Source organism: Theropithecus gelada, chromosome 9 (genome assembly GCF_003255815.1).
Source record: "Theropithecus gelada isolate Dixy chromosome 9, Tgel_1.0, whole genome shotgun sequence".
Classification (NCBI taxonomy): Eukaryota; Metazoa; Chordata; class Mammalia; order Primates; family Cercopithecidae; genus Theropithecus; species Theropithecus gelada.
This window is the reverse complement of record NC_037677.1, coordinates 43,928,394-43,953,564: the sequence shown is the minus strand read 5'-3', so window position 1 is coordinate 43,953,564 and position 25,171 is coordinate 43,928,394. Positions and strand designations below refer to the sequence as shown.

Genomic DNA, 25,171 nt, shown 5'->3' with positions numbered 1-25,171 from the left:
TTTTTTTTTTTTTTTTTTTTTTTTTTTGAGACGGAGTCTCGCTCTGTTGCCCAGGCTGGAGTGCAGTGGCGCGATCTCGGCTCACTGCAAGCTCCGCCTCCCAGGTTCACGCCATTCTCCTGCCTCAGCCTCCTGAGTAGCTGGGACTACAGGCGCCCGCCACCGCGCCCGGCTAATTTTTTGTATTTTTAGTAGAGACGGGGTTTCACCGTGGTCTCGATCTCCTGACCTTGTGATCCGCCCGCCTCGGCCTCCCAAAGTGCTGGGATTACAGGCGTGAGCCACCGCGCCCGGCCCTTATGAGTTTTAAAAACTCGTAAATACTTGTATTTCCGTCACAAGTATTTATAAAGATGTCCTAGGAAATCTTTGTCAACTCCTGAGCTACAAAGATGTTTTCCTCTAGAAGCTTATAGTTTTTGCTTTTTCAGTTAGAATTCAGAATTATTTTCTATGTATAGTATGTGGGAAGGGGCGATTTTTTTTTTAAGCCCACATGGAAATCCAGTTTTGCCAACACCATTTGTTGAAAAGACACTTCTTTTCCCTTGTATTGCTTTGGCACTTTTGTTGAAAATCAAATGTCTGTATAAACATGGGTCTGTTTCTGGGTTTACTACTTGGTTGCACTGATCAATTTGACTGTTATGTCAGTATCGCACTGTATTCATTTCATTTCCTTGAGCTGCTGTGACAAAGAACCACAAACCAGGTGGCTTAAAACAACAAAAATGTATTATCTCACAGTTCTGGAGACTAGAAATCTGAAACCAAGTTGTCGGTAATATCACGCTCCCATTGAAGGCTCTAAGGCTCTTCCTGGCCTCTTCCTAGCTTCTGGTGGCTTCTAGCAATTCTTGGGGTTCCTTGGCATTCAGATACATCACTCCAATCTCTAACTCCATCATCATATAAGCATTTTCCCTCAGTGTCTTTGTCTCTGTGTCCTTTCCTTCTCTCATAAGGACACCAGTCATTGATTTAGGGTACACCATAATCCAGTGTGGCCTCATCTTAACCAGTTACATCTGCAAAGACTATTTCCAAATAAAGCCACATCCTGAGAGTCCAGGTTGACACTAATTTTGGGGGACACTATTCAACTCACTATACATACTGTGTTGGTTACTGTAGTCTTATCGTAAGTATTCAAAGCAATTCATGTAAGTCTGTAAACTCTGCCCTTCTTATTTACAATTTTTTTGTAAATAAGAGTCCTTTGTGTTTCCATATAAATTTTAGGAAACAGCTTTGCATTTTCTACAAAATGCCAGCTTGGTATTATGATTGGAACTGCATATAGGAAAAACTGATATCTTTTTTTTTTTTTTTTTTTTTTTTGAGATGGAGTTTCACTCTTGTTGCCCAGGCTGGACTGCAATGGTGTGATCTCGGCTCACCGCAACCTCTGCCTCCTGGGTTCGAGTGATTCCCCTGCCTCAGCCTCCTGACTAGCTGGGATTACAGGTGCCCACAACCATGTCTGGCTAATTTTTTTTGTAGTTTTAGTAGAGATGGGGTTTCACCATGTTAGCCAGGCTGGTCTTGAACTCCTGTCCTCAAGTGATCCACCCACCACAGCCTCCCAAAGTGCTGGGATTACAAGCGTGAGCCACTGCACCCAGTGGAGAACTGACATCTTAACCACACTGAGTCATCCGGTCCAAGAGCATGGCAGATATTCTTTTATTCAAGTTTTCTTCAATTTCTCTCAGCAATGTTTTATGGTCTTCAAGATACTGGTCTTACACATTTTTTGTTAAATTTATTTCTAAGTATTTTATGGGTTTTAGTGCTATTTTTAATGAAATTTTTAAAATTTCATTTACTGCGGGTATATAAAAATATAATGATTTTTGTTTACTGACCTTATGTCTTGCTAAATAAATTAGTTCTAATAGTTATTTTCTAGGTTCCTTGGGTTTTTCTGCATAAACAAACACTGTCAACTACAAAGAGAAACAGTTTTACTTCTTCCTTTCTGATTTTCAAACATCTTACTTCTTTTTCTTGCCTTACTGCATTGGCTAGGATTTCTAGTACAATGTACTCTTTATCAGATTGAGGACATAGTTGTTAACAGTTTTGTTGTTGTTGTTGTTGTTTTCTGGAGACAGTTGCTTTGTTGCCTAGGCTGGAGTGCAGTGGTGCGATCTTGGCTCACTGCAACCTCTGCCTCCCAGGTTCAAGCAATTTTCCTGCCTCAGCCTCCCGAGTAGCTGGGACTACAGGTGCATGCTACCACACCCAGCTAATTTTTGTAGTTTTAGTAGAGATGAAGTTTTACTATGTTGGCTAGGCTGGTCTCGAACTCCTAACCTCAGGTGATCTGCCCGCCTCGGCCTCCTGGAGTGTTAAGATTACAGGCATGAGCCATCACTCCCGGCCTGCTAATAGTTTTATACTCTGAATGGTTACTAAATTTTGTCAAGTGCTTATTCTGCATCTATCACAATAATCACACAGCTTTCAAAATATAAATCCAATCCTGCATTTCTGAGATAAACTCTGCTTAGTAATGATGTATTATCCTTTTTCCATATTTCTGGATTTCATTTACTAATATTTTATAAAATCTTCGTCACATACTATTATCAGAGGTATATATATGGCTTTATAAATGAGTTGGAAAGTGCTCCCGCCTCCTCTCTTCTTTGAGTTTCTGTGAACTTAGTATTACATCTTCCTTAAATGTTTGAGAGAATTGATCAGTGAAAACATCTTGGTCCACACAGTAACCAATGTTTAATTAGGCATATTTTACTAGGTATTAATCCTTTGTCTCTCGTGTATGTTAAAATAGTCTCCCCTGTCTATCATGAAACCACTAGTTTTATTATTTTTATTTTTTAATATCTACAATATAGTATACTTGAGCCCCTTTTTCAGTTTTATCTTTATCCTTTCTGTCGCTTGTTTGCTACTCTCCAGTGATACTTAACTATTTGCACCTCCCTAATGTACCATACTGACTTCACTATATACTATGATCAAGTCATAACCTTTTGAACCTATTTTCTTACTTATGAAATGAAAATATCTTGCAGAGATGTGGTCAGAATTATAAGCTTTTCAACAAATAACAGCTAGTATTATGATGATGATGCATTATTTTACCCTCTGCCTTGTTTAACATTTTATTACCATTAAACCACAAATTACGCTTCAGGACTTAGTTCACATCTCCCTGGGAAGCCTTCACTGATTGCCTGACTGCCCCTTACTCTGTGACTCTAGAGCCAAAAGTACATACTTGTATTAGAACACTTACTGTGGTTACTACAATTATTTATCTGTATTTTCTGTCCTCTAATCTGTGAAACACAAAAAAATTTAAACATCCTGTGACCCCCAGTACTAAGCATCGTATTTAGTGCTCATTATTTGCTGAATAAAGAGTTGATAAAACCAAAAACATTGCATTTTATCTTCAAAGTGTCCTTGCAAGATAGAAACGACAAGGGCATCTAGAGAGACTAAAGCTCCAAGAAATAAACAATTTGCCCACATTCAAAAACTTACTGGTGGCTGGGGATGGTGGCTAACACCTATAATCCCAACACTTTGGGAGGCCAAAGCAGGTGGATCACTTGAGGTCAAGAGTTCGAGACCAGCCTGGCCATCTCTACTAAAAATACAAAAATTAGCTGAGCATGGGGGCCCACACCTGTAGTCCCAGCTATTCGGGTGGCTGAGGCATGAGAATCGCTTGAGCTGGGGAGGCAGAGGTTGCAGTGAGCCGAGATCACGCCACTGCGCCTCCAGCCTGGGTGACAGAGCAAGATTCTGTCTCAAAAACAAAAAACAAAAACACATTGGGATGAGATGCCAGAGCTTTTCTTCCCGGGTTCACGAGGAAGGCTATAAAAGAAGTACCGGCCAAGAAAGTGGAAGACTAGTTATAGGCCTAGATCTGCATTTACTCTCATATTAACCATAGAAAAATCCCTAAATTCTTTATTTCCTCATCCACAGTAAGGATAATTCTATAACTTTAACTTACAGAGTTATGAAAGCTCTCAGATATAACAGTGTTTTGTGAATTCTAAAGCTCCATATACAAAGTATTAATATCTAATGGGCCAGTAATTCACAAACTTTCTAGAGCCTCTTTCTTCTTTTATCACCCCCATATCAATTAACTGCCAAGTCCTATATTGATTGATCCAGCAGGATCTCACATATTTATTACCTCATCTTAATCACTACTAAACCACCCTCAGCCCCTCATCCAGTCTCATCAAGATTACTACAATAATTTAACTGTTGCCCTGCTGATAGACCACCTTCAGTTTCTGCCCAAGTAGACTCTGATGTGTTTCTGCTCCATTTCAAAGCTTTCAATGGCTTTCTGCTGCCTTTTCAATACAGAACAAATCCCTCGAACTAACAGTCAAGTTCTCTTACCCTAGATTCTTATCTAGTCTCATTCAGCATGTATCTCTCTCTCTCTCTCTCACACACACACACACACACACACACAAACTCTACCTTCTGTGTAGCCTACATACTAGGAAATTCATAAATTCATTCTTCTATAGCATCTGTTTGTGCTGCTACAGATACAATCCTGGAATATCTTTCCTCCTTAACTCCAAAACTTATCCAACCTTTTGATCTTGCTCAAACAATAGCCTGCTTCAAGTCTATCCAAATTTACTCTCCAGCTAAAAAGTAATTCTCCCTCTTGTAATTTATTTGTACTTTTTTTCACAAGACGCTTAAGACTTTATGCTTTCTGTTGTTATTTATGAATGTGCCTTCTAGCTCCTACTAGAAGCTCCTTTAAGACAAGATTTATGATTGATTCACCATTCCTACAACAGAGGTGTTCATATGTAACACTGTCAATAAAAATATGTTAAATTAACTGACACTTTCTATCTGGGTTAACTGATTTTACAAAGCTCATCCTCCTCCTCTCCATCACCTTTCAGAATCTCTGTTACTTAGCAAAAATATTATAGTTTTGTTTTGTGTAAGTTGATCAAACTGTCTATAGGTTAACTTTTCTATACTGGAACTACCTCTAAGTTTTCCCAAGTCTAAAACACAGGCTTACATTTCAAAAATTAAAAGTCCAAAAAAATTAAATGTTAGCGGAAAAACAATCATACTACTAAATTATGTAAGGGTAAAAAAATCAACTGGAGAAGGTGAAAGTTTCTAACATTTATCTGTGCACGACTCGGGCTGACACTTTGAAGAGAAGAATGTGACAGCTTACAAGAAAACAAACTCACTCATTCCCCTTAATTTCTGAAGGCTCATGAAAGTCTGACAGGCCAGCCACAGGGTGATCTCTCATGTGTATCGCCCATGACAATTATGGCTTCAATAAAAACTCCATTTTTAATAAACTCCAATTGGTTTTCAGGAAATAGCCAGGCTAACATGTTCATATTTAAGAAGGCGTATTTCACCAATTAGCAGCTAACTAGTTGATAGACCTAAATAAGACTGTACATGGAGAGGTACAAAATCAATGTGGTAGCAGAGGGCAAGGTGACGTAAAAGGCTGAGTCCAGGAGTCAGCTGTGGTGACACATACAAAGGGCTGTGCTGAGGATCACCTTGTCCCTCTACTTTCTTTTGGTTTGATTTGGTTTTCCTCTTCAAACAGCTATTAAGAGTCTCCCTATGAATTTTCAAAATGTGTATGACTCAAATCTGGGAAATGCTGATAACAATCACAGCTCATTATAAGCATTTGAAATTATTTGCCCTAATGATAGATAAATGAGATATACCGAGTTTTTAAAGTATCCTGTAATTCACACTGGAAATAACCAGAGGTTGTCCTTATATTAATTTAACAGTTGCTTAATATCAAATAATTGGGCTGCTATACACTTTGATTCCTCCCCATCAAGGATTGCCAGCAGAAGGGGGAAAAGAGGAAAAGAAGTGCTAAGCGATGAAATCTCCTTTCATTCTTAGTCTCCACTCCTAGGCCCAGCTCTTATCAGCTAGTGTAGGAAAAAGGAGGAGGAATGAAGGGAGAAAGAGTCCTCCTGCCAATCCTCACCACAAACCTACTTCCAATCTCTCCTAAGCACTGGTGTTTTTCTAATGACAGAACTCTGCATTAGTTTTTCACTTCAGAAAACAAGCCATCAGAGGCTTAAAATTCACAGGCTTTCTGGATGTGGTGGAAATTTCACCATCATGACTCCTAATTCCAAATAATTAACAACTAGTCTGGGAACACAATCAGTTTAGGAAGAATATCTTCATCTAATTCTTGAAACAAAATATGCCTCTAATCAAAAACAGTCACACTATTTTCCTACACAAACTTCATTAAACACGAAGAACAGAATTGTGTAGGTTTATAAAACATGAAGGAAGCTCTTCTTTAAACAGTATTTATCGCACAATCATTATCTATTTTCACGCTAATAATAAACAGCAGAATTCTTACCTTAGAAAAGACCAAACATAAAAATATACCCTCATTATCCTATGCCTCCAAAGAATTTACTTCTCAGTACTATTATGGTAAATGATTATTCCACACTGGAAATAAACCCACACTGGCACAAGACACTCTGATAGGTCTTTCCTATCTCTCACTTCTATTACTGTATGACTACGAGGCCATATCCATCAATCACTTTTGTAAACACCACCAAACCACATTGCTATTATGTTCAAGCCAATGGATACTTTCAATACTTTCAATACCACACTATTATCCATCTTTATAGACAGGCAATCAAACTCAACATGACAAAATTTCAGAGAAATAGCTAATGGTGATGTAAGTTTTCTAGCCCTAGAAGTAAAATGGATGTAATCTGTCCAAGAAATACAGGTGAGCAATAACTTCAATCTTTTTTTATAGTTTATACTTTTAAATAATTAGCAGGTTTTTTGAACTCTAAGAAGTACTTTGAAAAATACTTATTTTTAAGTAATATATTTTTTTAAGAGATGGGGGTCTCACTTTTGTCACCCAGGCTGGAGTGCACTGGTGTGATCATAGTTCACTGCTGCCTCGAACTCCTGGGCTCAAGGGATCCTCCTGCCTTGGCCTCCCAAGTAGCTGGGACTACAGATGTATGCTACCACACCCAGCTAATTTTTTAAAAAAATTTTGTAGTGATGGGGTCTCACCATCTTGCCCCGGCTGGTCTTGCACTCCTGGGTTCAAGCGATCATCCCACATCAGCCTCCCAAAGTGCTAGAATTACAAGCACGAACCACCAAGCCCAGACTTAAGTAATTTTTAAGGTAGTTCAATGACAGCTTAGCACACTCACAGCATTATAAATGTGCCATGCAAATCAAGTAACATACATACATACATATTATAGTGCTTAATTCTTAATTTAATTATTAAATTATCCAGTATGAAATAATAATATTATAGTCTGAACTTCACTCTTATTAAGGATGAAACAAAACTAATTTTCCTAAAAGGCTTGAGGACACTCTGTGGAAGCGCACTCTTTGGAGAAAGAACAAAAATGCTAATACATTAGTAGTTAAAACAAATGCTATTACAATGGAAAGATCTTTTTAAAAAATGGACAAGTTCTACTCAACAACTCAATTATTTGAAGTAATATCCAATTTAAAAAAATTCAGGCCGGGCACAGTGGCTTACGCCTGTAATCCCAGCACTTTGGGAGGCCAAGGTGGGCGGATAACAAGATCAGGAGATCAAGACCATCCTGGCTAAACATGGTGAAACCCCGTCTCTAATAAAAAAAAAATACAAAAAATTAGCTGGGCGTGGCAGCGGGCGCCTGTAGTCCCAGCTGCTTGGGACACTAAGGCAGGAGAATGGTGTCGACCCGGGAGGCAGAGCTTGCAGTGAGCAGAGACTGTATGCCACTGCACTCCAGTCTGGGCGAGACAGCGAGACTCCGTCTCAAAAAAAAAAAAAAAAAAATTCAAAACGCAGTCAAAGAATGTTGAGAAATCTCAGAAGTTCCCTGTAAGCAGGTTTCCATGTAGAAAGATAATGTCAGATGCAGAAGGATCCTTAGGAATGACCTAGTACACTGCTATCCAATCTAACTTTCTGCAGTGATGAAAATGTTCTGTATCTGTGCTGTCCAGGATGGCAGCCACCAGCCATATGTGGCTACTGTGACTGAAGAACTGAATTTTAAATTTTATTTCATTTTAATTAATTTCTATTTAAATAGCCATATACGGATAGTAGCTACTGTTTGGACTCCACAGATATAGGCTTTCTTGCTATACCACTCCAGTGAAATAGTCACCAGGGCAACCAAAAGAAGATTCAACAGTTTTCAGACATATGTAGATACAACTACAGATTACTAAATCTGTAGCTTTTTGTTTAGAGGTTTTAAAATACACCTAATTTTATTCAACTGCATCAGGCTACTTTTGGTAACCCCAATTCATTTTAAAAGAAGGATGAAAATGGTCAAATATTCCTCTTGAAATAATTTTGGTTTTATAGCCTATAAAAAAATGAAGGCATATAAGGACTGATGTGGCACGTAGTTACATCACATAAAACATTAAGAGGTCAGGTTCAATCTATCATCTGGTGCATTCATACTCCTTTTGCATGTAGGGAATTAAAGAGGTAAATGGGCCCCTGAAGTGTGAAGTTACAGAGCTCAGAAATCCAAGAAAGAGAACAGCCTCTCCTTTCTACTGAATTCTAGTCATATGTTGCTACTTAGTCCAAACACATATTGAACACCCACTTTGTCCAGGGCATTAGATTGAGCACTGTGAAAAATAAATACCAAGACAAACAATACAAGGTGTCTGTCCTCTAGAAACTTACTACTTTTTAGGGTAAAAATGCTACACAACAACTATAAAGCCTGGGCACAGTGGTTCATGCCTGTAATCTCAGCACTCTGGGAGGCCAAAGCAGGAGGATCACTTAAAGCCAAGAGTTTAAGACCAGCTTGGGCAACATAGTGAGACATAGTCTCACTCTGCCACCAGACTGGAGTGCAGTGGTGCAATCTCGGCTCACTGCAACCTCTGCCTCCTGGGTTCAAGCGATTCTCCCACCTCAGCCTCCAGAGTAGCTGGAACTTACACGCCACTACACCCAGCTAATTTTTGTATTTTTAGTAGAGATGGGGTTTCACCATGTTAGTCAGGATGGTCTTGATCTCTTGACCTCATGATCTGCCTGCCTCAGCCTCCCAAAGTGCTGGGATTATAGGCGTGAGCCACCACACCCGGCCAAAAAAATTTTTTACTTAGGTAGGTGTGGTGGTGTGGACCTATAGTCCCAGCTACTCTGGAAGCTGAGGTGGGAGGTTCTTGCTTAAGCCTAGGAATTTGAAGTTGCCATGATCATGTCACTGCACTCCAGCCTGGAGGACACAGTGAAACCCTGTCTCTGGAAAAAAAATAAATTAAAAAGCTATAATAAAGGTTATGCATACTGGCCTTACCTTTTCTCTCTTCCAATCACCAGTCACAAATGGTCAACTATCACCTTACACAAATAATTCCTAAATCTCTCAGTAAGCGATTGTGGTTCAAAGCCCACATTTCTGTGTGCTGGACTACTCTCCCTGAATATCCTGAACTCAGTTCAAGAAACATTAACTGTGCATCAGCCATGAGCTAGAAAATACTAAGACACCCTGGAGAAATTGGGCCTCACAAATATTCAGACATTTCATGGCTATATGATGCCTAACGTAACAAGCACACGGAGGTGTACACAGGTACTACTGTGAGCACACAGAGGAGTTTTTAGTAGAGGCTGAGAGGACAAAAAAGGATACTCAGAGGAGATAAAAAATGAGCTGAGTCTTGAAGGCTGGATTAAGAAGCAAGCAAACACCATGACAGAGAACCACAAGTAATTTAGAGTCATTAGACCATCAGGTTTGGAGCAGGAAAAGTGGTATGAAATGATGCTGGAGAGGTGGGCAGAAGCAAGGTCATGGAATGCCATAAATATCACCAATAGAGCTGAAAAGAGATGAAATGCCATGGAAGGTTTTAAGATCTATGCTTCAGAGAGATCATTGTGTGTGAGCAGCATGAAGGATGGATTTGAAGGGACCAACTGCACACAGGGGTCGGCTAGGTGACTGTTACAATATACTAGCTGAGTCACGACGATGGTATGGAGGAGACAAGTATAACAGAAATAGAGGCGAGACTCAAGAAGTATTTAGGAAGTAAAATTATGACATCATACTATAAAATGAGGAAATGGTAGATCAGCAGAAAAAGGTGGCTGAGGCAGAACAGGGCAGCTAGGATGATGAACCAGTTCTGGCTTGAGTGAATGAATAGATAAATGGTGGAACCATTCACTGACAGAATTTGGAGAGTGGCCACAAGGCTAGTTTTAGGTACTTGTGGAATATCCAGGTGAATAAATCTAATAGTCAATTAGAAGCTGGCAGAAAGAAAGAGCAGAAGAAAAAAGATTTGCGCATAACCTGCATTAAGTGATATTGAAAGTTCTCACTATGTTAAGTGCTAGGAACATAACAAAGAACAAATCACAGCCTTGTACAAGGAAGCTTATAGAAGATGACTGTAAAACGTCAATTATAGAACTCTGAGTGGTAATGATGTACCAATGTAGGTTCATCAATTGTAGCAAATGCACTATTCTAGTGGGGGATGTTGACAATGGGGGAGGGTGTGCATGTCTGGAAGTGGGGGATATATGGGAAATCTGTGTATTTTGCTGTGAATCTAAAACTGCTCTAAAAAAAGAAAGTCTAGGTCGGGTGTGATAGCTCATGCCTGTAATTCCAGCACTTTGGGAGGCCCAACGCAGGCGGATCACCTGAGGTCAGGGGTTTGAGACCAGCCTGGCCAACATGGCAAAACGCCATCTCTACTAAAAATATAAAAATTAGCCAGGCAAGGTGGTGCACACCTGTAATACTCAGGAGGCTGAGGCAGGAGAATCGCTTGAACCCAGGAGGCGAAGGTTGCAGTGAGACGAGATTGTGTCACTGTACTCCAACCGAGACGTCTCAGGAAAAAAAAAAAAAAAAACCAAAACAGTCAATTGCAGAAGTGATAGTCATGCTGAATACTAAAAGTCAAGCAAGCACTAACCAGGCAGCAGGGAAAGAGGGTCAAGGCCAGAAAAGATACAGTGACATATGTATCCTAAAGTATAACTGTTTTGGACATGCTGCCCTTGAGGAATGGAGTAAGACTAGCTTTTCCTTTGAGATAACAAGAAAGAGAAGCATAAAGTATGTTGAAACCCTTAAAATGAAGAAACTGAAAGAATTTACCTTTTAGATGTCCTCAAATCTCTCCAAGAGGTATGAAGTAGGAGCAGACAGATAGTGGAATGTCAGTAAACATTAGAAAACAATGAAAATGTTTGGAACTCTAGAGTAATGAGGAAATATATAAAAGATGGCAACAGGAAACAAAGGCCTACTTAAGATTGAATAACATGAACTCTTAGCAAGGCCTATCAGTAAGATTTATTATTCCCTCTCTCCCTCCTTCCCTCTCTCCTCTCTCCCTTTATTTCTTCCTCCTTCCCTCCCTTCCCCATTACAACTGTGTTGTGCAAAGTGTGCTCCATGGAATACTTGCTACAAAGGAAGTCAAAAGCTGTTACACGGAAGCTGTTTATAAATAAGTTTGGGGGAAAAAAAGGGTTTAATTAAATAAAGCCAAGCATGTTTCTTTACTGTAACACTCCTCAGAGCTATTCCCAGGAGGAGGATATAATACGCAGTACATTCCCCCATCTTAACCATTAACCCTTTACTCATGAAGTGTTAATATTTGCATAATACAACCTAGGACACAGTGGACCAGAAGAAAAGGGATGAAAGCAGTGGAGACTCAAAAAACAGAAAGCACAGTAGGAATAAGGGAATAGAAAACTAGGAGGCTGTGGTGGGAGAAGAATTATGAGTTCATGACTTCAGAGAAGGAGCTGGCTCAGGGGATAAGCAGGTCCAAGCTCTGGTCATTTGTGGTCACATGAGTTAATAAAGTAGAAGGTCTCACACTCAGACTTGGGTCTGACTAGTAAATGGTTCATCAACATGAATATCAACTGAAACGAAGTTGCCCAAGGTGATGCCAAGTAACAGGAGAGAGGAAAAGAGGTGTCAAAGATGGGCAGATAACAAGAATGGGAAGAGGGAGTACAACCAGATGGCAAAGGATTCAAAGGAACGAAGACTGTTGGAAGCTGGTAGGTGCTCTCCCTGAGACTGTGCTGTTGCTGCGTTTTTTTTTTTCCCAGTAGAAACAGGGGTTCACCATGTTGGTCAGGCTGGTCTCAAACTTCTGACCTCAAGTGATCTGTCTGCCTCAGCCTCCCAAAGTATTGGGATTACAGGCGTGAGCCACATGCCCAGCCATGTGGTTCTAAATGATGCCAGATCTAAGGCTATGGGCCATTAAGGCCACCTTTTGCTAGAAGGTTTTCCTCTTCTTTCTACCTTTAATTCAAGTCTTTGAACTTACCAGGCCTCCCTAGCTTTACTCAATTAGTTTTTACAATGAATCTTCCCCTTTCCCTAGCCATTTTCAACTGACCTAATGTTTGGGTAGTATGTTTAATCTGATTCAGCTTCTTTCCTAGGTGCAATGTCAAAGACCGACTCTGATGGCATGTGCCACGGCCCATAGATAAAAGTGAGATGTCACTTAGTTACTTAAACTCCCTAAACCTTGGTTTTCCATTCTTCATTTGTAAAACAGAAATATTAATAGTATCTAACTCATGAGATGGTTGTTAGAATTAAATCAGATAAAGCATACTGCTGGCACTATAGCTGGTACATAGAAAACTCTCAGTAATAAGCACTACCACCTCCATCGCCACAGATAACCAAATAAGATGATCCAGCAAACACAAAGGAGATATCTACAGGGAGGATCTTGTAGAAGGGTGAGTTTGAAATGAGACAGACCTATGCCTGCAACAGATAAAAGTGTCCAAGAGAAGTGATGCTGGAAAAGTCTGCAACTTAAGCAGCAGGCATGGAAGAAGGAAAGGATTACAAAGGGAGACAGGAGCCAACCACCAGGAAAGAGGCTATGCATATGGTTAGTTAAGGCAGTGAGCAGTTCCAACATTACACTCCCAGTGGAAGATGCCGTTTGTTTATCTTAGAGCTAGGCTTCTCAGGACTGAGGCAGATTAGACCAAGAGCAAGACTTCAACATATATCACTTTGGAGTTCATTTGAAAATATTCTGTATTTCACTATGCTGGAAATGGCCCCTGTTGCAGAAAATGTCTTTTTATAATGCTTTTCATGTAATCAGAGAGCATTTGTGGCAACACGGTACTATGTCACTCAGCTTACCAAAAACTTCTTTAACACACTATATAAAGAAAAATTATTTCCCTAGCTTAGAATCTGACAGACCCTTGTACTTAATGATTACCTGTCATTATCATCACAATAAATCGAGGATGAGTATTTTTCTCTAATAGTACTAATAGTAAATAAGGAGAAACACCATTGGCTCAGTCTTTGGTAAACCATAGCACCAACAGCACAGCACCCCCTCATATAAAAGGACCAATGAATCTATTTAGTCTTTGATGACCAAGTTTACCGCTTGTTTAAATAGGCTACACATTGAAACAGTATATAAATTTGAAAAACAAATCTAACGTCCTGTTTTCATTTACTCATTATTTCTACCTTCAGATAAAAATACTATAATAGTCCTTCCAGGGTTAAATATGAAATGTTACTTGTAGATAAAAATGTTCGAAGCATACTCAAAAACACTACAGAATTTATTTTGATAGTAGGAACATAAGAAGAATAAATGTAAATTAATTTAACAGGAATTATAAATCAAGGCATCATGTTGAACTGTGTTAATAAAATACAAACAAAACAAAACAAAACCCAAAACACTTCAGAGCTAGCTGATAAAGAGAGACACAAATCACGGGCAAGATTAAAACATAAAATTATTTTCACTCGTCTAACAGTAGATTTTTGGATAATGAAATCAACACCACAGCAACATTTAAAAGGAATAAATTCTACTGCTATTTGATCCAAATGAAGGGTTAGAGTTATAGGACAAACTAAGTACTAGCTTAATTTAATTATTAGAATGTAAGAGAAAGTCCACTGAATGAATTTTCACTTTTGAGTATCTATAACTTCTAACCACTTTGTCCACCACATAACTACAATCCAGATAGTGTTTTGCAAAAACAAAATAACAACTCTAACTTCATCAGTGATCTAGTGCATAGAGTGCTCAACTAAGACTGATATTCCATGGTAACTCATCAAGTTTATAAAAGCAAAGTGCCTTGTTCCAAATGGAGTAATCTGTCCTTTGGGATATGCACTATTTAGATATCATAAATATCAGACTCTCAACATATGTCCCAATTCAAAAGTACACATTACCCAAACCAGGGAGAGAAATTCCACATATTCCATACAAATCTAAAAGTCACAATTCATCTGTTTCAATATTTTAGTGACTCTGATTAGCTCCCTTTTGGCTCCTATAGTTCTTATGAATTAAATTGAGCTGTAAAGTAATGCAGACCTTATGATTCCAGAGACTGTGAGTCACCAAGGGAAGAGGTCCAAAAAGGTTAAATTTCCACTGAACTCCAAATCAGAGGTTCGAAAGCTAGAGAGATAAAGACATTAGCTGTAGTCTTATGGAACATTCAAGGCTGCTTTCATTTGATTAGGAGTTTGGTACAGGCTCTTTGTGACAAATATAACAAACACATTTCATATTTTTTAAGCTTTGAAGAAAATCCCAGAAAACAGATTATCTATGAAGAATGTTAAATCAATCTAAGTAATAATGTGTTTCTATACATTCAGAAACTTACTTCGGTGTTATCAAAAAAACCAAACCAAACCAAAACAAAAAATGACCACCAAAAAGCTATCACGGAAGGAGGCCACATTCTTTCAGTTACTGAAAAACGAAATCTGTTGTGATTTAAAATGGTAGTTACAACAATTTGCTGCCTTAGGTAAGCTTTTCCCAAACTATTCTAAAGAGCACTAACCCTCCATGAAATGTTTATAGATAGTCTGGGGATAAAGGGGTGGAGAAAAGAGGAATGAAGAGAGAAGAAAAATCCTCTAACAACATTTCTGTTCTAAAATTTTTAATACACAAAAATACTGAGTATATTTGATACAGTTATAATTACCATGAGATAAGCTACTCATAATAGCATGCCACACCTCAGAAAGCCAGGATGTTCACAGTATACCACATATGTATGAATGCATTGATGCTCAAGTGATGCATAAACATACAACTATTGTGTTTTACGTTATTGAATCATAGCTGATTTGTGCTATGATTTTTGCCTAATAATTTCAACATATATTTTAACTTTTTATTACATAATAGACATAAATCAAAACTTAATTTCTTCCAGCCATTACTCTGTGTCCATGAAATAACTTTTTTTGTAATCTGTTTTAATACAAGTTTATGTTCCTTTTTCTGAGTTTCTACTGATGCTCTGGCAATACATTATAATTTTTAAAGTTTTCCATAATCACAAGTTCAAAAACTGTTATTTTAGTTAAACACAGGTATAATAATACATGCCTCAATTTTGGAGACAATGAATTATGTTGTACCTGTTTTTAAAATTTTAAATGGCCTTTCTCTTTCTGCCAACTTGGAGCCTGTAGAGGCCTGCTGGGAACAGAACTTCTAAAAAGCAAATATGTCTGGAAGGCTGTGGTCCAAGGCCATTTTTGCTGAGTATAAGTGGAGTCTCCAGAACCAAAGAGAGCACACAGCTCTTTTTAAAATTGAAGGTGTTTATGCCCAAAATGAAACAGAATTCTATTTGGGAATAAGATGTGCTTATGTATACAAAGCAAAGAACAACAAAGTGACTCCTGGTGGCAAACCAAACAAAACCAGAGTAATCTATGGAAAGGTAACTTGGTGCCAGGGAAAGAGTGGCATGGTTCACGCCAAATTCTGAAGCAATCTTCCTGCTAAGGCCATTGGACACAGAATCTGTGTGATGTTGTACCCCTCAAGGATTTAAACTAATGAAAAGTAAATAAATAAAAGTGGATTTGTGCTCTTGAAAAAAAAAACTAAAAAAAAATTTAAATGATAGAGTTCTGAAGAAAAAGATAGCTTAGACATAACATGATGAATTTAATTTGCATCATTCAGAACTCAATATTATGTCCCATTTACCTTTTAAATTAAGTAGCACATAAACAAAAATGCAAGTTCAATACTAATAGAATTACACACTCTTATTTACAGTGATAGAGGCTTTAAACAGTCTTTCTCTGACAAGTTATAGAACAAGAGCTCATAGGAGAATGCATAGTCAATATTTTAGTAACGATAGCAAACACAAAAGATGCAGAATTTCTAAGTTGCAATCATCTATTTTGTATGTATGATTTGAAGTGAAGACTTTATGCTATATATGTATATTTAAATTGTGGTTTACAAACAGAAATATATTACTAGCCTCATTACAGCAACAAAATCATTCTAAAGTCTAGGTTTTTCATTTTTTACTTTTAAATGTCCTGTCATTCCTGTACTCCTATCTCTCACTCTCCACCTTTACCAGCCACAGATGCAAAAAACAAAAGCAAAACCAAAACCACTCATTTTGTTATTTATGATAGCCTTCATGGAAAAACCAATGGAAGGATGAAACGAAAGGCATATACATTTCTATCTTTTCAATTCCAGACATAAAACTCAACACAGAAAGGAAGATGAAACAGTCACTAAAATCCTTAGGCTTCCTTTCAACGATTAATCCATTTTCTTAAGAAGTTTGCTACATAAATCAATTGCAGATTTAAAGCTCTTTAGTTTAACATTTTATACTTATTGTGAAATATTCAAAAAGTATATAAAAATATATATGTATAGTCTAATGAATAAATATAAAGCAAACATCCAAGTCCAGAAATAGAAGCCAACATCACAGAAATAGAAGAAACCCCCTTAAAAATATATCCCCCATGCTCTTCTTCAGTTACTACAGCTTTAATGTAAGTTTCACAAGTTAATACACTACGAATGAAATGAAACAGTGCCACAGGTGTTGTAAAAGAGGAGTATTTGGCTGGGCACTGTGGCTCATGCCTGTAATCCCAGCACTTTGGGAGGCCAAGGTGGGTGGATCACCTGAGGTCAGGAGTTTGAGACCAGCTTTACCAATATGGTGAAACCCTATCTCTACTAAAAATACAAAAATTAGCCTGGCGTGGTGGCAGGTGCCTGTAATCCCAGCTACTCAGGAGGCTGACCGGGTAGAGTCGCTTAAACCTGAGATGCAGAAGTTGCAGTGGGCCGAGATTGTGCCACTCCACTCCAGCCTGAGTGACAGAGGGAGACTGTCTCAAAAACAATAAAAGAGAAGTATTTAAAAATTCCTCCAAGATGCATTAATAGAGGCCTTTTCTAACATATAGAACATTTTGTCCAACTTTCCAGTGAAAAATGCCAGGAGTAAGTATATTGATTCATTTAGAATATAAATTACAGAAGTGTTTGAATTTAATTTTGTGGAACACCACACAGGAGGGCCATAAAACACAGATTGTGTGTTTGTAGCACTTCCAGCAGCTGGCAGTGAGGAAGACCAATATTACCCCTGAAGATGCAGAAAATACTAAATAACAGCCATTTTGACTCAGTAGCACCTAAATATATAAATATAAATAACAAATTAACAGATTGCTCTCTGTGATCTTTGCCGGTTTCTAAAAAAATAACAAAAGCTGAGGTACTACTCCTTACTTCCATTCCTGTAGAGGTGCTCACACACCAGGGTGGGCTTCTGGGCCCCTTACCTCTAGTGCTAGAGACCAGAATGTAGGTAATTATAGTACCATGGATTCACAATGACTGTTGATATAAACTCCTCTTGTTGTAAGGTAGTTTGAGTTACAAAATCCTTTACTTACTGAATTAATCAAAGAAAGGTTTTAAGGAGATAAATATCAACGGCCTCAAAATAAACGTAACTGCAAAATATTAATCTTAATATGATGTGAAATTTAATTATTTTCCTTAATAAAACAAGCCACTCAGAGTTCAATGTCACATTTAAGTAAAGAATTTCCAAATTCTGACTGGGAGCAGCCACTCACACCTGTAATCCCAACACTTTGGGAGGCCGAGGTGTGCAGATCACTTGAAGTCAGGAGTTCGAGACCAGCCTGGCCAATATAGAGAAACCCTGTCTCTACCAAAAATCCAAAAATTAGCCGGGCGTGGTGGTGCGTGCCTGTAGTCCCAGCTACTCAGGAGGCACGAGAATTGCTTGAATCTGGGAGGTGGAGGTTACAGTGAGCTGAGATCGTGCCACTGCACTCCAGCCTGGGCGACAGAGTGAGACACTGTCTCAAAACAACAAAAAATTAAAAAATAAAAACTGAAAAAAAATTGCCAAACCCTGCTAATAAACAATGTTTAAGAACCCTTAGTTTAAGGCCGAGTACGGTGGCTCCAGCCTGTAATCCCAGCACTTTGGGAGGCTGAGGAGGGGGGATCATGAGGTCAAGAGATTGAGACCATGATGGCCAACATGGTGAAACCCCGTCTCTAATAAAAATACAAAAAATTAGCTGGGCATGGTGGCGCACATCTGTAGTCCCAGCTACTTGGGAGGCTGAGGTAGGCGAATGGCTTGAACCCAGGAGGGGGAAGTTGCAGTGAGCCGAGATTATGCCACTGCATTCCAGTCTGGTGACAGAGCTAGAATGCATCTCAAAAAAAAAAAAAAAGAACCCTTTATAGGCCAGGCAGAGTGGCTCATGCCTATAATCCCAGCACTTTGGGAGGCTGAGGAACGAAGATTGCTTGAGTCCAAGAGTTCAAGACCAGCCTGGGTAACAATGGTGAAAAATCATCTCTACAGAAATCTGTATGAAGACAATTTTGGGTAACAATCTAAGTAACGGTGGTGAAAAATCTGTCTCTACAAAAAAATACAAAAAACTAGCCAGGTGTGGTAGCACATGCCTGTAGTCCCAGCTACACGGGAGGCTAAAGTGGGAGGATGTATATAGCCCGGGAGGTTGAGGCTGCAGTGAGCTGTGACAGCACCACTGCACTATAGCCTGGCTTTAAATTAAAAAAAAAAAAAAAGAACCCTTTATAAACAAGCCTTCCTACTGCAGAACAAGACACTGAAAATGCAAATCAAATATAATTTATTTGTTTCCCTTGCACTAAAAACCTTTGCTTCCACCAATCCCACCTACATATATGTCTGACACTTACTTCTCACTAACCACTGCAAGCATGGGCAATGTTGTCCCTGTGGGTCACGACTTGGTAAAGTTCTAGAATAATATCTGGAGATTTGATGGATAGAAAAATACACAAGTGTATTAAACATCCAAGGTATTTTGTTAAGTATACAATAATGACAGAATAGCAAACAATCACAGGGAGAACCACCTTCAAATCTCTAGATAGGCTTTATACAAATTTCCTCAAATCTCTAACAAACACAGGAGTGGATGAGCAGACAATTTATCAATTTGATGGAATATTGCTGCAACCATTAAGGCTAACCATTATAAAGTTATATATCACAGAAGATTTTATAATACAGCATAAATTTTAAACATACATTTATATGTAGCTATAAGACATCATATATATATGGGCAAAGACTTAAAGAATACAATAAGAAATGAATACTTAGTGTAGTTGTAGGGACTTCTCTAACCCTCCATATGTTTACAAAGTAAATGCAAATCAGAAGGTCTGGTTGGGAGCGGTGGCTGACACCTGTAATCCCAGCACTTTGGGAGGCCGAGGTGGGTGGATCACTTAAGGTCAGGAATTTGGGACCAGCCTCACCAACATGGCGAAAACCCATCTCTACTAAAAATACAAAAATTAGCCGGGCAACGTGGCGGGCACCTGTAATCCCAGCTACTTGGGAGGTTGAGGCAAGAGAATTGCTTGAACCCGCAAGGCGGAAATTGCAGTGAGCTGAGATTGTGCCGCTGCACTCCAGCCTGGGTGACAGATGAGACTCCATCTCATAAAAAAATAAGTATCAGAAGGTCGAAAATGCAAGGACTCTTCTCTCTAAAGAACTGTAAAACTATCATCAGCACCTGAGTAATCATTTCATATTTATGATCTACACTAAACACACCAAAACTTGCTCTCTATTACCCGTTTCAGGCATGCTTCTGGGCAAGGTCACCAGATAAAGGGGAAACAAGGTCCTGTCTGAGTATTCTGATTAAGAAGAGAGAAAAAAATGACTACTCCATAGCAAGGTGACAGAGGTATTGTAACCAATGGCATGTTTTACTGCCATCTCAAGGTATCAAATTATACATTACTTCTTACCCCAATTAACCACTATATCCAATTTAAGCCAGAAAATTACAACACAAATGTTATGTCCTGATAACTTAAGTGACAAGGATAACGATTATATCAATTTGATCTACTTTTCATTGCATCAGATATTACATTGCTGTAACAGTGAAAGACATTTAGATTCAAGGATATCTGAGATATCCAATTTCCAGACTCAAGGATAAGGCTTTGATTATTTACTTTATGTCTGCCTTGCAAAAGCCATATAGGTCAAAAGCTCAGTAAGATAATCCTGAAATTACTGGTACTACCTTGAAATGCAGAATTAGTTTGGATTCTATTAACATGATGTAAGAATTGCCCTTAGCACCTAGGTTTGTTGCAGAAAGTGACAAATTAATCCTAAAACTCAGAGTGAAATGCAAAGAATCCAAAAATAGCCAAAACAAATTTGAAAAAAAAAACGAAGTTATAGGACACACACTTCCTGATTTTAAAACTTACCACAAAGCTATGGAACCAAGACTGTGTGGTACTGGCACAAGGATAGACACATAGATCAGTGGAGTAGAACTGAGAGGCCAGAAACAATCCTTACGTCAACTGATTTTGAAAAGGTGCCAACACAATTCAACAGGGGATAGAAGAGTCTTTTCAACAAATGGTGCTGGCACAACTTGTTATCCACATGCAAAATAATGAAGTTGAACTCCTACCTTATACCACACATGAAAATTAACTCAAAATGGATATTCACATGGAAAATAATAAAATTGGACCCCTAATTTACATTACATACAAAAACTAAATGGGCAATGGTCATAGTGTAAGAGCTAAAGCTATAAAATTCTTAGAAGAAACATAAATCTTCATGATCTTAGATTAGCTTCTTAAATATGATCCTGAAAACAGAAGAAAAAAATAAACTAGACTTCATCAAAATTAAAAATTTTTGAGCTTCAAAGTGTACCATCAAGAAAATGAAAAAGGAAAAAAAAACAAAAAATGGGAGAAAATATTTGAAACTCATATATCTGGTACGGAATCTGCATCTAAAATATATAAAGAATGCCTAAAATTCAATAATAAAGACAAAAAATTTGAATAGATATTTCTCCAAAGAAAATATACAAATGGCCAACAGACAAATGAAAAGACTCCCTCTGCTAATGGTACTGTGAAAGTGATATTCCTATCCACTACTGGCAGCATAGTAAATTGCTACAATTAATCTGTGGAAAAAGGATTTTATGGCAAAACTTTTTAAAAGATTTTAAAACAAATGTTTTGTGCCCTTTGACTTAGTCATGTAACTTCTGGAAATCACCTAAAGAAACAATATCAAATATGGGAAAATATATATACATATATAATGATGTTGTCACAATGTAATTGGGGGTGAAACTGGATGCAACCTATATGTTTGAGAATATGGGAACCATTATATTCTCAAAATCTAAGCATGGACTGTTATACATTCCTTGATAATGCTGATAATGGTATGAAAATATAACAGAAAATGTGTATTCTAAGAGACTAAAACAAAATTCAATATTAACTCCTAATTATATTTATCTAAGACATATATATAACAGCAAATTTATAAAACTAAAAGATGATAATTATCTTAGTGTGGCTGAATTATGGGTATTCTTCTCAAACCTTCTTATAGAGTAGTCAATAATATTTTCATAAAGAAATAAGGATACTTTTACCTTATCCCAGAAATCGATCAAAGCTGTAAAGTCCCATTTCTTAGAATACGCCACATTGTATTTCAGAATAGCATCCTGTGGAAAATGCAGAAACAAAACGTCATGTTATGGACAAGTGAATGACCCATGAAGAGCCTGTCTCTTATGAACTACCTCCAGTACATTTCATAATGTTAGACAAGCTTCCTACAACCTCCCCCTGCTACTGATATGGACATCAGTAGCTACAGACAAACAGAATGAATACTAATTTATTAGTCACTTAAAAAAATGAGATTAGAAAGGTCAAGTAATAGGTGAAAAAACACAATTACACCCTAAAGCATGTGTTCTAAATAGGGTGATACACTCCAAATAGACAAAAACTGGATCTTGAGGGATAAAAAATGAACTTGGATATCACAATTGTTGGTGGTCCTTGAAAGCGTCACATTATATATACACAGAGATACATAATGTATTTGTAGTATGAAAATTTCATGGGTCAGTTAATAGGGTTGAGATACAAATTTTTTTTGTAAAAAACAAAAAATAAAAATTTCATGGGACGAGATTAGGAAAAAATATTTAAAAATTGTCTTTTTTTCTTTACTATATTTTTATACAATATATATAAATAATTATCTTCCTCTAGCAGTTCACATAAATTACACATTTATGTAGAATGAAAAGTCAAAATATGCCATCTACTGGTGTAGTTTTTAACTGTTTGAATAGGCAATACTATACATCTGGTTTCCGAGTCAGGTATGCATAAGACAATCCATTAGATGCGCAGAAAGAACAATTTATTTATAATTACCTTTTATCTCATCCTTTTAAATATCTACTTTGGTCTTATTTTATACTGTACATATTACATTAATAAAGTAAAAGATATGCAGAATTTATAAACAACTATTTATCTTGGTAATACACACTCAAAATTTTTTTTACTGAGGTACACAAGTCTGAAAACCACTGTTAGATTATTACTATAAATCTTTCAAATTTCGTTATCATTGAATAAGTTTTAAAAAAATTAATACTCTGCCAAAGCTTCCTGAATAGTACTTCATGCCATACTAAGCATCTAGGTTAAAAGATGAGCCAACAAAATGTGTCTTATTTACTTGGAATCAAGGGACATCCAAGCTCCTTAAGAAAAGAAAAAGAAAAATCATCCATAAAATAAGATAGCAAGAAAGAGTCTTTATTTTTCGCTCACAAGCCATAACATAACATTTTCTATTAAGAATTAACAGATTTTAGGCTGGGTGTGGTGGCTCACGCCTGTAATCCCAGCAGTTTGGGAGGCCAAGGCAGGTGGATCACGAGGTCAGGAGATGGAGACCATCCTGGCCAACATGGTGAAACCCCGCCTCTACCAAAAATACAAAAACTAGCTGGGCGTGGTGGTGTATGCTTGTAATTCCAGCTACTAGGGAGGCTGAGGCAGGAGCATCACTTGAATCAGGGAGTCAGATGTTGCAGTGAGCCGAGGTCACGCCACTGCACTCCAGCCTGGGCAACAGAGTGAGACTCAGTCTCCAAAAAAAAAAAAAAAAAAAAGAATTAAGAGATTTTGGCCTGCACGGTGGCTCATAGCACACTTTGGGAGGCTCATAGCACACTTTGGGAGGGCGAGGTAGGTGGATCGTTTGAGTCCAGGAGTTCGAGACTAGCGTGGGCAACATGACAAGACCCCTAGAAAAAAATACAAAAATTAACCAGGCATGGTGGTGCATGCCTGTAGTCCCAGCTACTTGGGGGACTGAGGTGGGAGGATTGCCTGAGCCCAGGATGTTGAGGTTGCAGTGAGCCGAGATCGCACCACTGCACTCCAGCCTGGGTGACAGAGCAAGATCCTGTCTCAAAAAAAAAAAAAAAGAAAGAAAAAAAAAATGAAAAGATTTTAAGGATTTTTTTTTCTAATCACTGGTATCTAATTTCAGAACCTCACAAAGTATTAAATAGAAATGTGTATCAATAGGTGAATGAATAAAAAATGCATATACTGGAGCAAACTACCAATATACTGAACAACAAGGATGAATCTCAAAAATCTTCATTTTGAGGGAATGAAGCCAGACATACCTACTATGATTCCATTCATGCAGAATGTAACTATAGTGAAAAAGAACAGATTAGTAGTTGTCTGGGGCCAGAGCAGAAAGCGGACTGGACTGCAAAGTGGGGAGAGGAACCTTTGGGGATGATACAAACATTCTGTATCTTGATTATAACGGAGCTTCATGGGTATGTGTAAATGTCAAAACTCATCAAATGACACACTTTAAAAGGATAAACTTTCTTATCCATACATTATTATTCCTCAAAGTTGGTAAGGAAAAACATTTTAAATAGCAATTGCATTCTAATTCTTCACTGTAATTCTCTAATTCTTTTAGTGTTTTATAATTAGCATTAAGCTCTGGCTCGTATTTATTTTCACTTCAGTCTTCAAGTCTCAAAAGTAGTCTATCATGAGGTCGCCTGTCATTAGAAAAACTGGATCCTACTCTGTACTCTTGAGTTATCAACTACTGAGTAAGTTCTTTTTAGTTCCTAATTCACAACAAGCACAAAAAATTCTTTATGTGCAAATTATCACACACATTATTTATATAAGTACTACTGTACTTACATGTAAAATCAACTTTTGAGGACACTATTACTTTTTAAAATTCCGAATGTCTCTAATCCCTCTAAATCCAACATCAAATGATATATAAACGGCAAAAAGATCATTATATTCAATTAGAGGGATTTAATGTTTCCCTCTTCCTCTCTCAAAGCATTCTTTCAGCGAAGGAAACAATTACCATAAGCAGATAGAAAAATATCTTGATGGATTACTCCGTTCTATTGAATCTACCATAAGAGAAACGCAAAAAGGAAATTCAGATTAAAGCAATTACCCTTTCCTGAAATAATCATGGTGCACCAAGGAATTGCTAGAGAGGTAAGAAGATTGTGTGATTTAGAACACTATAGTTAATCTTTCATTTAGTTATTTTTTTTTGAGACGGAGTCTTCGCTCTGTTGCCCAGGCTGGAATGTAGTGGCCCGATCTCAGCTCACTGCAAGCTCCACCTCCTGGGTTCACGCCATTCTCCTGCCTCAGCCTCCCAAGGAGCTGGGACTACAGGTGCCCACCACCACGTCCGGCTAATTTTTTTGTACTTTTTAGT

General features: G+C 37.9%; 1 protein-coding gene and 1 pseudogene across 10 annotated transcripts in view; one reads left to right on the top strand and one right to left on the bottom strand.

Annotated features, from left to right (window-relative positions):
• Window positions 1-25,171, bottom strand: part of PARG (poly(ADP-ribose) glycohydrolase) — a 142,541-nt gene that overhangs the window by 78,440 nt on the left and 38,930 nt on the right. For all 10 annotated transcript variants that reach the window (XR_003121261.1, XR_003121263.1, XR_003121262.1 and 7 more), the window contains one exon: window positions 21,999-22,073. Coding sequence is in view for 7 of the 10 variants with exons in the window: in XM_025397876.1 (XP_025253661.1) it covers window positions 21,999-22,073 (75 nt within the window). In the remaining 3 variants the exon portion in view is untranslated. The remainder of the gene's footprint in view (window positions 1-21,998; window positions 22,074-25,171) is intronic.
• LOC112632144 lies at window positions 15,665-15,997 on the top strand (annotated as a pseudogene).